Source organism: Epinephelus moara, chromosome 7, assembly GCF_006386435.1.
Source record: "Epinephelus moara isolate mb chromosome 7, YSFRI_EMoa_1.0, whole genome shotgun sequence".
In the NCBI taxonomy this organism is placed as follows: Eukaryota; Metazoa; Chordata; class Actinopteri; order Perciformes; family Serranidae; genus Epinephelus; species Epinephelus moara.
Window position 1 is genome coordinate 12,975,100 of NC_065512.1, and position 14,917 is coordinate 12,990,016.

The 14,917-nt window shown below is 41.4% G+C and overlaps 1 protein-coding gene across 6 annotated transcripts in view; it reads right to left on the bottom strand.

The window, feature by feature from the left end:
• Nucleotides 1-14,917, bottom strand: part of itprid2 (ITPR interacting domain containing 2) — a 59,464-nt gene that overhangs the window by 11,043 nt on the left and 33,504 nt on the right. For 4 of the 6 annotated variants that reach the window (XM_050048239.1, XM_050048240.1, XM_050048238.1 and 1 more), the window contains 6 exons: nt 6,300-6,332; nt 6,039-6,146; nt 4,968-5,328; nt 4,533-4,755; nt 1,710-1,761; nt 1,204-1,286 (listed from right to left, as the gene is read on the bottom strand). In XM_050048239.1, the coding sequence (XP_049904196.1) occupies nt 1,204-1,286; nt 1,710-1,761; nt 4,533-4,755; nt 4,968-5,328; nt 6,039-6,146; nt 6,300-6,332 (860 nt within the window). The remainder of the gene's footprint in view (nt 1-1,203; nt 1,287-1,709; nt 1,762-4,532; nt 4,756-4,967; nt 5,329-6,038; nt 6,147-6,299; nt 6,333-14,917) is intronic. The other 2 variants (XM_050048242.1, XM_050048244.1) reach the window with 1 other exon arrangement.

Genomic DNA, 14,917 nt, shown 5'->3' on the forward strand with positions numbered 1-14,917 from the left:
TGGCCGACAGACATGACAGACTACACAATGGTCCACACCAATCATCCCAGGTCGTCTTTAACGACGTGCGTCATGTCATCGGGTTATACTTGTCCTATTTTTACAATTATTACTATTATTTCAGTCACTGTTTGTTGAGCCGCAAGCGACACGTAGGTTTACATTACGAGAGGTTTATGACAAAATCACTTGACGCACAGCGAGAGAGGAGAGGGAGCAGACGCTGTGCTGCTGCCAGAGGAGCCGCTGAATGAGTTCCCTCTGAGCGGTAAGGCACTAAAAGAGTCTGAGAAGTCCGGGGTTGTTCATAAAACATTCAGGACGCCACAGTTTATTCCACACTACTGAAGCTGCTCCTCTTCTTGAAACCACCGCGGAGTCGCTAATAATTCCACTTTCAGCCATGCTTGTTGTTGCCGTGGGTAGAAGTATGGCATCAGTATTTCAACAAGTTGAAATATCACGAGTATCGTGATATGAATTTTCATGCCATGTTAAAAACTATATAGGTATTACCTACATCATTACAAGATGATATGGCACACCCCTACTGTGCGGACCTTTACCTAATGACTAAGTAGAAATCTGAACCCTGTGGCTGGGCCAGTTGGGAACCACTGGTCTAGTGGTTTCCCTCTAAAAAGTGAAGTAGAATGAGGTAGTATAAAGTTGCCTAGAACTGAAATGCTGCAGTAATGTACAAGAAACTCAAGATTTTGTGGAAGTAAAGTGCTTCAATAAATACACCTACTTCCATTCTATCACTGTTTATTGGTGATCGTTTACTAAAATAAAATGAAGCTCTACAGGGAGAGATAAATTAAGCTGTTGCACAAGCATTAAAGTCACCATGAGAATAATTTCGTTGAGTCATTTTCTGTGTCATAATGTCCCCAGTGTATAAGAAAAAGTGCCTTGTACTCCACTGGAGGGATGGGAGGGGGTGTTCACTGTGATATATTGCAGACTGCAGACATTTGAGAATCTGCAGCAGGGATAAATGTCCCACACTGCCTTACAAGGTTTCATAGCACATCATGAAACCATTTTCTCCCACATGTGATTAATGTGTAGGGATGTTCTCCTCCTGGTGAGATAAGACTCTAAGCGGAATTATATGAGTCAGTTCAAAGAACTTAAAGGTCAAACTTGGTGATCCTGACTGAGACACAGGCAACTTCAAACAAAAACTCACAAACAGACCTTGAGGTAGCTGTTGGAGTCAGCGGAGGGCTCCTCAGCGAAACCACTGCTGTCTGACTGCTGACTGACTGTCCTCAACAGGTCTGAGAAAGACACAGACAATGAGACGACATGATTACTCCTGCAGTACCCCATCTGTCCAGCTGGCGGCAGAGCAGAATCATTTATACTGAGCATTAAGAGACAGGACAGTCTGTCCTCACTGAGATCTAAGTGAACACAGGAAACATGTTTATTGCATACAGACACAGGCTGCAGATATAAACTGTTGATACACTGGAGAGGAATGTAGAAATGTGTCAACAACGACTGCGAGACTAGCAAGTTAACACAGCTGTAAGGTTCAAAATGTTAAACAGAAATACGTGTTGCAAATATTTAATGAGGAAGGAAATGCAGTCAACATATTTCTTAAACCTCAAAGAAAGTATTTTGGCATCACTGAATGTCAACACTGCATGTTCACAAGTTCACAGGGCACTTGAAAGGTTGAAAGGTGAACTCACCGGTGGCTCTGGAAGTTCTGAGTGGAGGAGCCTCATCTTCGTTACTCTGAATCTGAAAGACCAAAAGCACACTGAATATTAAAAGACAGAAACACACTTGGTCAACACGCTGCTTCATCTAAAGCAGCAAACCTTGATCAGGCTCCTCATGAAATAGGACTCACTGTAAAAGGTCAATCCACGCCGGTTTTTGGTGCGTTCATTTTTTAAGTGTCTCAGGCCGCATTCACACCAAATCAGGCATTGCGGCGATAAGCTGTAAGGTTGTGAGGCGGTGTGGGAGTCACTAACCTGGCCTATTTATGGGGGAGTGGAGTGTGGAGAGAAAGCCAATCTCCCCATCTCACAGACTTTTTGTCTTCGGTAGGAGTTCATGATGACTTCAAAGATCTGTAGAACTCTTTTTTGATTATCATCGTTGTCGTATCTTTACCGCCAGAAAAGACACACGTGTGCGCAAACAAACAAAGCAAGTGCTTTCCTTTGTAGGATGGTGAACAGGAGGTATTAATTAGGGTCCGGGCAGCTAAGCTGCCAGGACACTATTGTAAACCTAGGTATTCTTCTTCTTTCTTCTTCCGAGGAAATCATACTTCCCATGGGTGAAAACTCACCAAACTTTGCACAAAGGTCCAGTCTCATGCCCGATATCCTCAGCTGTAAACTCAAGCCAATAGTCCTGATGGTGGCGCTACAGCAAGTGTCTAAAGTTCAAAACTTTGAAAATTCATAACAAATCAACCATATGTGCTACAACTTCACAACTTTCATCAAACTGTACCCCAATGCTGAAGAAACTTTTGTACACTTAAACCTATTAAAAATTATGAAGTTCATTACTCAAAAACTGTAAAACTTCTTAAACCTATCTCCTCCCACAATTTTTGCTCAATTGACACCAAACTTGCTACAGAGCATCTTCAGACTGTCCTACAAAAACTACGTTTCTCAGATTTTTGAATAATCAAAAATTGAGCCTACAGTGCATCAAAATGTTTGACTGTAAACGGTACTGTAAACATATAGATGCAAATTCTTGCTAAATAAATCTTCAATGTTCATGTCTTTAATTCTAGAGTCATGGTAGATGATGTGTGGCAAATTTCAGAATTTTATCTCAAAAACTGAATTTTTGACAGCATTTTGAACAATTGGAGTCAAAGTAAAAATGGCAATTTTAAACATCAGTTTTTCACTTATGGAGCAAATCAATCATTGTTACAAATAAATTACCAATATCTCCATGCTGTCTAGATGCAATATGTGTATTTTCAGATTTTTGTTTTGATAACTGAATTTTTTTACAGTGGTTTGAAATCTGCTTTTCCATGCATGGACGGCTGCTAAACCTGCACGTCTGGCTTAGTCAATTTGTGAAGTTCAAGCCTCAGCTGATGCAAAAGGCAGATTGTGTTGCTAAATTCCTAAATGTCTTCCAATTCTTCTGCTTATTGCTCAGAATTGCCTAAAAATGGCCGGACCCGACCCACTGCTGCGCAGCAGCTATAATAAATACTTTATTTCTTTTACTCACTGTAATATTTAACAATAGAAAGAAAGTATTTCTGGCATCTTTCTAGTCTGTTCACCTGTTACGTGATTGGCCACCACAGCGTGACGTCAGGTTGCGTTCCAACATTGCGAGTTTGAGCCCTTTTTATTTTTTTTGTCTGGTATGACTAACAAAGTGTAAGCTCCAGGGAAGCTGCTCAAATCCAACAGATCTCTTTCTGTCTGTATGAACTAATTATACTCATAATGATAAATCAAGGCCATTAATTTCACTGTGAGCTTTCTGGTTTCAATATAGGCACATGTGGAACTGAGCTGAGTGACTCAATGAATAAAAACAATGATATCTTCCTGTATAATCCACATGGAGTCTCCTGTAAAACTATTTTTGTTCTTTTTATATCACTCACCCATTTACATTTTGTTAAGGCTTTAAGTTACGCATATTGAGGAATTTGAGTGACACGCTGTATGAAAGGCGTCACTACAAGCCCCCTCCCACTCCCTGCACTCTCCCTCTGCTGGTCTCCTGACCATTCCCACCTCACGCCTCAGCATCATGTGTGCCAAGGCTTTCAGCTGCACTCCCTCCAAGCTCTGGAACTCCCTACCTCCAGACATTCGACAGTCCGACAGCATAATGTCCTGCAAATCCCATCTCAAAACCCATCACAGCAACAGTATGTGTTTGCCCAATTCATGTATCTTGCTCTGTATGTAATTTTATGCTGTGTAAGGTGACCTTGGGTGTTTTGAAAGACGCCTTTTTAAATACAATGTATTATTTTCATTACTGATATAAATCAGATCCACCCCTCACTCCTCCACAGCTCCACCCTCACATTCGAATATGGTGAGTGTGAGTCCACAAACCAGTGGATGACGTCATGGTGGCTACATCCATTATTTTATACAGTCTATGTGTAGCACCAACATTAGCCTGGTTTTCAGAGCTTAGCTAACGTAAGGTTGCTATACATGCTTTATTTTCATTTTAATAGCTAGCTAGGTTACTTTACAAGCAAACTTCACTATTAAAATCACCAAAAACACTACATACCAAAACAAACTAAATGCTATCAACAATATGTACAAAGCTAACTCTGGAAACTATCTTAAATAACTTTAGGACGAAAAAGCACTTTTATCACTAACATCGGAGGCAAGGGTAACGTTACTGTAGAGTTGACAAGAAGTAAAAAGCTGTGATGTTTGTGAAACAGATATCTGTCACACTACATTGTGCGGGTGGAGAACACAAGTATGAAGAACCTAAGAGAACCCAGGAGAGAACCCAGGGGAACGCCGTACCTCCTCCATGTCGAAAGAGTCTGTGTTTTCTGTGCGAAGCTGGGCCAGCTGAAGCGGGGGCAGGGAGGGAGGAGCTTTCTCTGGGGTTGAAGTCAGGTTCTTCTCCTCCTCCTTGACCACCTGGGTTCCCTCTTCAGTTTTCTGATTGGATGACTGAGAGTCAGCTGACTCTGGTTGATGCTCTCCATTGGCTGCTGGTTCGGTGCTGCTGCTCTGTTCAGGACTGATGGGAGGTGAGATCAGTAACGATACTAAAATACTTTTACATTGTGCTACTAATATTTCTGTACTTTTACTCAAGTAGGATTTTAATGTGTGTGTAACTAGAGTACCTGATGTACTGGTATTTTTACGTAAGGTGTCTGAGTACTTCCATCTCCACTGCAAACTGGTTTTAATATTAGCCAGCTTACATTAGCTACTGGTCTGTCCTACCTTTCTTCTCCATCCCCATTGGTTTCCTCTTTAACTGTCGCCAAGGGACAGCTGTCTTTCTTGCGCATGTGTTTCTGGGTGCCAGTCTCCACCTGGTGGTCGGGTTCGGTGCTGCTGCCGTTCTGTTCCAGCCAGGTGGTGGTGTGTGCGTGACCGTTGGTGTGTGTGTGATCAGAAGTGGCGTGTCCGTTTGATGGTGTTTTCTGGTTAGGTGTGTTCACTTCAGGCAACTCGGAGGAGGCTGCAAGCAGGTTGTGTTTGGTGATGGTTTTCTTGAGGAGTTTGGCGACATTTCGAGCCGAGCCGCTCCTCTTTAGAGAAGGAGATGACTTCTCCTCACCTGCTTCACCCACTTCTCCTCCTGAGAGATAAAACAATCAGAGTAAAAACCACTATCAACCAAATGTAGTGCTTGTTTTGTTAACATAGTCTGAGACAAAATATATTCGTCAACTAACGTTTTGTCCATGGTGAAGATAAGACGTTATTGAGATGAAAAAAAAAAATGATGGAATGAAACTATCACAAAATTTCTATCATTGACAAAAACTCAATCTCGAAGCAGGTTGTTTACATTTCACTGAAGTGCTCAAACTTGGTCTAGACAAAAATGTCCAGTGTCCTCTAAAAGTCTAGAACAGTGGTTCCCAAATGGTGGGTCAGGGTCCAAAGGTGGGTTGCGGGTCCATTCTGAAAGGATCGCAAGTGACTCATGAACATGTCAAGTTTGTAAAAAAATCACACTTTCTTTTTAAGTATGGTGAATTTCTGGCACAGAGCTTTTAATTTTGAAGTGCCCTTTCCTGCTGTGCAAGTGTACTCTTCTTCAACGTTTTGTTTACTTCCTGGATTTTTCCCACATGTAAAGTCTGACCAATCAAGAGCAGCTTTCTCGCACAAGGCATTTGATCTGGTCCGCTTGTAAATGCTGCCGTGAGAACACGAACCAACTCTAGGTAATTATACAACTTTGTAACAAAAATAGTCCCTGATTCGGACCAAAGCAAGACAACTCTAGGTCTGAAAGCAATAACTGTCTTTTAGTGGACTTGGCTCGGTTGCCATGGTTACCTTGGTCCCTGGAGCTGATGCGTTGGACAGGTTGACCAGAAACTTGACTGTAGAGCTGGAAGAACTCGTTAGCTACTGAGGTCAAGACCTCAATCTGACGGAAACGACCTGAAAGAGACAGAAACAAAAAAAACAAAGTTACAAAGTGCTTCACAGAGTCAAAATAAAGACAAAATATGTACACTAGTTAAATGCTAATGCTTTTTAAAAACATTGCACTGATTTGGATTCTCTAAGATTTTGAAGAAGGCTTTTCCTAACCTGCTCCTTTATGTGTCCTGGCGTACTGGTGAACTGTAACAGGCAGTGAGTAGATCAGGAGGCAGTTTAGTTTAGAGTCTGAAACATGTCAGTATCCAGCAGCGCTCTTCCTCCTCTGACCCAGTTCAAATATCTCTGCTAGTCGGATGTTTCCTGGTGTCTCTCAGCTTGTTTTTAAAGCACTCCCTCCCCCAAAAATTAGTGTTCTTCAAACCACAATAAACTCCACCAGTGAGGTTCCAGTGCAGTGTCTCAGGAAACATCAATCCCCCATTTACTGTGTAGTGCTCTATCATTTTATTGTCCAAAGTTTCACTATAAATGTTATTTTTATTAGTAAGGGATTAGTCAGTGAGTGAACATGAGTGATCTCAGCCAGAGTCAGGTAGAGCGCTGCGCTAGAATTTTGAAAATTACATGTTATTCTTAAAAAATATAAAAGATATCAGCCATGCCACTGGCTGATTCTTACACCCATTTAACAAAAATAAAAGTTTGGAATTCAGTAACTATCTGCAGCAGAAGAATAATTCATGAAGTAATTTCATGGTATAACTGGACACAGACGTCAAAGCCTCCCCTCCCTCCCTCCCTCCTTCTTCTTCTGTGGTTGTGTAAGTCAAGCTGTCAGTCTCATCTCTAACAGGATGATGACTTGCATACTTTCCTTCCTTCCGTACTCGTCCCTCCATCCCTCCATCCCTCTATCCCTCACTGTCTAAATAGTTGTCAGTCTGTTATGAAACACAGACCTCTGCCTTTTGTCCGCCACTCTGCAAACGCCACATAACTCGCTCTAATGTCATCACCTGAAATACAGCAGGGGCCTGCTCGCTCTTAGCCTCTCACCTTTGATCCCAGTCTGACCTCTAACTCCTAAAATAACTGACTCACTGTGGCTGACACATTTCATTAGTGGCATTCAGTTACATCACTCTTCTCCCAACTCTAATTCTGGTGACTCTCATTCTAATTTAATATTAGATGAAGGACTGAAACTTCTTGTCTGGGTACAAGACAGCTACCGTAATAACTGTTTCAGTGGGCTTTACTTAGCATTACAGTGAACTTTCGTAAACACAGATGGACGCCATGACAAATGAAAAGTCTAGGGTTGACCCAAACACTTTGAAGCTTAGATCGTTGCCATGATAATAAACGTCCAAATCAGTATTTTATTGATATATATATATATCTATATAATTATGTGTGTATGTCTGTGTGTGATAGTTTTCTGAGTCCAAACTTGCTCACATCAGTCACTGAGATCAAGATTCATTTTATTGTCCTTATTTGTCCTGGGCCCTACACCCATACTGCAGCCATAGAAATACAACATTCAACATAGTGCATAGACAAATCAACATCATACCCAACGTTGCAATAAGAAACACAAAAAGGTAAATAAATAAATAACATCATACGCTAAAAATATCTCTATGAAAGTGCAAGTCAGCAAATCGTCATAATCCAGTGCCAGATCTGGCTTTATCTGCCATTGTTTAAAAGCTTTATAGACAAAGGTATGCGTACTCTAAGAGGAGAGGAGTCACTGATGATCTTTTTGGCTTGACTTGTAATGTACTCTTTGACACCTTTTATTTTCCATGCAGTGTGGATCAATCGAAACAGTTTGTTTCCAGCACTACTGAAACTGAGAAAGTTTGGCCACATGTGACAGGTTTACAGATATGTTAGCAAAATGTCCAGAAAGCCATTTGTCTGGACTAGTTTTAAAATTGACAGAGAAACCCCCCCAATAGTTGAGTGTCAGATATACCCAAAGGAAACCTACATATCAAAAATCTATGACGAGCTTGGCAAATCACCTGAAAACTGTAAGTAACATCTCAGTCATCCTGCAAAGTATTCTTTTTTTCTAGCTATTATGGTTAATGTTACTATGACCTGCATGCTAACAAAATGGCTAATAGTCACATGCTCGACTGAAAACTAATATTTAAAAAAAAAGTCTGACTTACGTCCCCGTCTCTCATTAACCCCCACTGAAGCTTAGGTTATTACAGATTTTTCTATCTGAAGCTTCAATGCCCAAAAACTGGTATTCAGGACAGCCCGGGAAAAGTCCAATGTAAACTACAATCAACACATTTTCTTTTGGTATTTTAGGCAGACAGATAGTAAACATGGGGAGAGAGGAGGAGAGAATTACATAGTATGTATCTTAAAAAGGTATTTCACTGCTGGAAAGATGGTCTTTTCATAAACTAAGCTGTCTATGCAGCGGAAAACACAAATACTTTTGGTGCTACAGGACCAGAGAAAACAGAGGAAAAGAGCTGTGGCGTTTGATTTACCTCAAGAGATAGAAAACCTACAACTACCAGAATGCACTGCGCCACACAAGACCAATAAATGCTCCCTCTGGTGGGTGACATAATGCAAGCTTAACCATTGTTGTCACAGAAAACAATATGGCAGCTGGCTGGTGACAAACGATCTCATATTACAGCCAAACAGTGCACCAAAATATGTTACTGAAGACATTTCAGGCGAGACATATCCAATACAGTAGCAGAATGTTGGTTTGTATTTGATCAGCACTGCTCAGTTTTACAGTTTGATCTGAGTTTAAGAGTGGGAGATTGGACTGGCTCTCTGTCTTGATCTGCTTCTATACTCTTTGTGTCTGTGGTGGCGGGTATACGAAAATGCAGAAGCACAATCAGTAGTTTGAGCAACAGCTCGGGTGCCAGTGAAAGACCGCAGTATGATGCAAAATGCGTCCCCAGTGAATTTGAGCTGAGAGATGAGCAGTGAGATCTGGGTGCTGGTATGAGCGGGGAAGATTTAACACAGTACAGTTACATATACAACCCATATTGTTATGATACAAGGCTGGTTCTGCAAAACATCCCCTCCACTAGGATATCAGGACAGCCAAAATAAGCACACGTTCACACTACAGTACAGCTGTGTTGAAAACTGACCTGAGCTGACATTACAAAAGATATTTAAAAAGGTATTCTGCCCAAAACAGCACAGCTACACACAAACAAAGCTGAAACCATCCCTAAAACAACCTCACTACAAACAAATCAGCACATAAACAAGGTGAGGTAGAGACACAGTGTGAAGTAAAAGCAAAAGGTGTCCTGACAACAGGAAGTTTGTAATTGTAGTTTGGCATGCTGATTTGGCTGCTCATCAACATGGTCTGTGACACGTAACTGATCGAGGCTACTGAAGGATTTTACAACCAAGTTGGTGCCAAAAAACATACTCCCTCTCAGAGTCGTAACTCAGTCAGATCTGAGCAAACATGAGACTTCAGACATATATTCAGATCCTGTGTGATTTACAGTTTGACATACCATTGCACATGTAATATTTCCAATGCTCATTGCAAATAAATGTGTAAAGATCCACTTACAGAAAAAAAGACCCTCCTTAAAACTCTGAAACTTCCTGTAGAGTTATTATGTAAAGAGCAGCTCCCTTTTTTTAATCGTTGTACATTATTCTGTAGCTTTACAGTAGGAGTGGGAGAAATACAAATTAAACTTTAGGTAGTCCACTACATACATTTTGCTGCAAGAAATGACTGAAGTGAGATGAACAGACTGAAAACTTTGCTGCTGACAAAGTTTCCATTCCATTTCCATTGGGGACATTACACCCAGCATATCGCAACACATTTAAAATCACAATAATATCGAATCGTGGAGCCTTTTGTGATTCCCACCCCTACTTTCCAGTAGTGTTCATGAAGTCAAAAGTTCTAGTTTTGGTCAAAGTATGAATCATTTACCCTCAAAGAGCTTTTTTCCCAAGCCCTTCTAATAACTTTTTCCTACGTGACCTGATGTCGGTTTCTGCAGGATGCCATTGCTACATATAAACCCACGTACTGCTGTGGATGTTACGTCAGCTCGGTTCCAGAAGTCGCACAATAACAAACACAGTTAACAATCCAGTTGTCGGTGGACCAGCAACTCCCGTGTGCTCGTGTCAAACTTCATACTGAGGCTACTCTTTTGGCTGGTTGTTATTCGTGATGAGTGATGTTTATGTTGTTAGTGATGATGATGATGACGTTGTTGTTCGTGTTGATATTGATGGTTGTTGTTGACGGCCACTGTTGTTTCAGATCACTATATTTGGTTCCCCCACCTCCCCCTGATTGTTGAGTATTTATATGCGTTCTCTTGTGTCTGTTTTATGTTTGTCTTTACTGGCTGTGCAACTAATTGCCCTCTAGGGGCAAAATAAAGTCGCTGTTGAAGTTGATGTCAATGGAGTCTGTTGGCTTTGAGGAGAGCATAGATAACGTCCTCAGTTCCCTGTCGGAACAAGGTAAAGTGGTAAGATAAACTTAAACTCTAAAAACTTAAAACCTTTAGAACTGAAGAAGCCCCTCGGATGAGAGGTGAAACGCCTTCAAGAAACTCAAGCAAGTCCAGTTGCCTACCATATAGTACTCAAGAATGCCACTGTAAAGTTTTCAGCTTAATCTGCTGTCGCAAAGAACCTTCAATCTTAAACACACAAACAAATGATTGTGTCAACGCTACAAACCAGTCAGTCATGCAGTCGAGTTTTTTCATTCACATCTGGACCCAACTACAGAACATGAACCTCTTATTACAGCGGCCATGTGTGATGATAGTAATACTGCGTGAGCCTGTTTCCTGCCGACTGCTGACTCAACACTAAAGCTCATTCTGAGGATCCTAAAACAGGAAGTGAGGAATGAGAGAAAACGACACGTACTCCCTCTTTTTTCTCTCCTCATCCCAAGAGATTCTTTCTGATGGTGAGAACAGAGCTTACATAACAAACAACAACAATACACACACACACACACACACACATACACATGTCTGGGATCCGAGGAACCGATGGTAACAGTATGAGAATGTTCTGGAAAAGAAAAATAGCTTCCAGGAACCACAGACAGCCCAGAGACTGTTAAAGGAGCAGTTCATGTAAAGAAAGAAAAAGATTCACAGATCTGAGTCACTGCAGCTTTTGGTAAAATCAGTTATTAGTTAGTTTTAAACCAAACTTTTACAACATCAGGGTCACTCAGGAAGCCATTTGCAATGCCTTAAGGTGATCTGAGAATCCGCTGTTAAAAAAACATGATGCAGGATTTTCCTAAAAACAATGTGTAGGCTCATACAGAAGTAATCCCTCTCATGATCCACGAGAAGTGTGTGGCAGTGTGGCAACCAGGTGCTGGACTAGGGATGCACGATATATATCAAGCCAACAATTTTACCGGCCGATAATGGGACATTTTAACTATTACGCATTATTCCAATAAATAAAATTATAGCCGATAAATAGCGCCGATAACATGACGCCAGACTGCTTTCATTGACTCAACAATGGCAGCATCTACACACCCGACACAGTGAGTGGCGGTACATGTACCTTTAAATATCGTTTGCTAGCCGCAAATAAATACAGAGAAGAACAACAACAACCGCAGCACACTGTCAGGAGGGCAAAACATGTTGCAGTGTGGACGTCTTTCGCAGTTTCAGAGGAAGACAACAGGATTACGCCGAGGGTCTGAACTCCAACCGCCCCACAACAAAGGTTAGATGCAGCGCTGAATGACCGTCTCCAGAGTGTTAGCACGAGCTAATTAGCAGCAGCGGCTAACATCCAACACAGAGCTTTTAAAAGGCTCAATTCTGTTGTTAAACTTATCAATAACCGCTAGCCATGTGATGCTACAGTTAGCGATTATTTGTATTGTTACCTGGCAACCCAGTCTGGATTTAACAATGGATGGACGTTAACAAAAGTGAGTCAGTTTGATTTGGTTAGGTCAGAGCTATGAAACATTATATCAGCCATATTTTGTGGACATAAACTACAGGTTACACACACTGAAATGATCAGTTATCATATCAGTTATCGGCAATGAGAAGCAGGTAATTATCGGTTATTGGTATTGGTTGAAAAAAAACCATATTGGTGCATCCCTATGCCAGACTGTAAGTAGCAGGCATCCTAGACACAACTCCAAAAAATGCAAATAAAGGAGGCGTAAAACCAAACAAGAGTGAATCACGGGTTGGCTCTTACCTTTGGTTTCGCTCCTGAGTGTGTTTACAGACAATAAAAGACAATTTGAGTTACTCTTCTGTGGAAGTTTAATAGGTAGAAAAACCAGGAAATGTAATTCTGGTGACTGACAGAGAGTCACACAGAATTTTAATGCTTCTCATGTGTGTGTTTATGTTCTCCTGCTTCACACAGAGTCCAAACATTATAAGTAGTATCAGTCAAGACTGCAACTCAATCTCATGTTTCACAGCAATAATGGGAACACGCCATAACACAGTCCTGTGACTGATCTGCTTTGCTTTCACACCACAAAACGAAACACACCAGAGGTCCCTCCCTTTCAGGCGGTCTCGGCTTGTTTAGTTTGCACCAGAGTTTGACTGACAGTTTTCAAACCAGCCAACACTGAACCATAGAAACACACACGAGTTTGTTTTAACCAAACAGGTTATGTGTAAAGGCACACGTACACCTCGTATACACTGCATGGTTCGACTCAACTCCACTCCATTTTAGTGCTAGGACCTTTTCCCTGTTTCTCAGGATCATCAGCTGAGCGCTATAACAACGCTGTGTGAAACTGCCGTGACACCATCTTTAACAAGAGACTTGCTCAATCCTTTTATAGGTGGTTGAAGTGCACCTACACTTCCTCAATTGACCAATCCTAAGTCCCATCCCCTTAGTTACTGTTACTATGTTGGACAAGATTCACAAAAAGAAACATGGCAATGCTGGTTCTGCTTAGAGACAAAGTCAAACCTGGCTAGCGCTGCTAAACTGACTTTAAGATAACTCCACTTGACGTAGCTATACATTTGCTAGCTAGTTGGCGAGCATTTTGCTAACATTAGCTAACTTAAGACATGACAATATACAATTTAATGTTTCCGTGAAGACTGTGAGGGACCTCCCAGCCACATCTTTTAACCATCTTCAAAATTTTGTTTTCTTTTCAACCTCTTTACCTAGCTCATAGTAAATCTAAGTATAACAGGGAAGGGAAAATTTGACTGAGGTTCTGTCAGGTTACAAGCTTGCTCAGCTGTCATTGGAGCATATCCTCCTGAGACCTTAACTTTTGTTTGGTATGCATTTTTAATTTCTTTTAGCTATTTGGGATCAGTAGGACCCGATAAGTACAAAAACTAAACATTGCCAATGAGAATTAAGTCCCAATGTCCTCAAACAGGACATCAGTAAAATAAACAAGTTTCAACCATAAAATCTGATCAGGTTTTGGACCTTGTCCGCTTTTGTGTCAGGATCGGCTACAGACTGACTTGGCAGAGATGGCTGCTATCTTGTTTTTACATGGATTAGTGTATTGTCTACTTACTACCACTAGATGGCACAAAAAAGTGTCCACGAACGAGAACAATAGGTCTAACTTAAGTAGAATAAAGTGTAAGGTCAAGTAAACCTAACATGTGATGTCCTCATATGAGGTCTCAGGAGGAGGATCTCTTGACCCGGATTTAAACCTCAACCAAGGTGATATCAAAAAAATGTACTAGGTATAGTTGGAACAGGGTCAGTTATACAGCAGTAATATGTGTAACAAAGTCAAAAATTAATTTCAGTTGTTATTACCTGCCATGCTTAGGCCTCCATACTCAATATGTGGAACATTTGATACTCAGTTTCTGTAGCCCTACGTTCACCTTTGAGGGTACCCCACCTATAAAGGGGTGTCTCCCGCCTTATCTCAACCCTTTTGCTGTTGTAATCCATGGGAGAGGTGAGCGACATTGCTCTGCAGCACTACTGTACGTGCTGCTTTCAGCCTATTCATCCCTTGGTCGGATCCTGAACTGCTGCCTTTTATAATACTCCCACTGAGGGGTGCCAAAGTTGGATGAACATTAGTGATTCAGTGATACAGTAAAGAGCATTTTGACAGTGAACATGCGCCTCTTTAGCCCCTCCACTTTCTCTCAGCGGGCCTTTTAATGTGTCCTCGTTCCCTAGTTTATTGTCACCATGAGCTATTTTCCTGCCCGTCAGGCTAAATGTTGGCCCGCTCTCCTCCTGCTGACTCAGTTCACTGAGCTTCAGTGTGCGTGCAACCGAGCAGTGTGTGACTCATTTAGTTGTTATCTGCAGATAACAAGAAAATTAGGCCGTGATCTTGAGATAAGCCGATGGAAAGTGTATGAATGTCCATAATGCAATGAGTCAGGTTGTTTGTTTTAGACATCCAACATCCAGGTCGACACCTCTGGTGACCCAGTGGACTAAAAAAGGAAATGTCAATTCCAAACAAACGGAAAGAGTGATCAGAAACCACTTAGTTTAACAGTGTCAGTCCTTAACAGTGACCGTATCTGATGCATTATTTCAACCTTTATGTGGCTGTTTTAGTGCTCTTCATCGTTTTGTCTTTTTTATTTCCTCCATAAGTGAGAACATGTCGCTCTGTATAGGTGAACATCTGCTGCTTGTGATCACCCTGCACCTGCGTTTCAGCAAATGTTTGAACAGTTTCACAATATAAGGAAGGAGAGCTCGGAGAAAATAAGAGACGTTCATCTACAGCAGTCTGACAAACAGCAGCTGATGTTACATCAGCG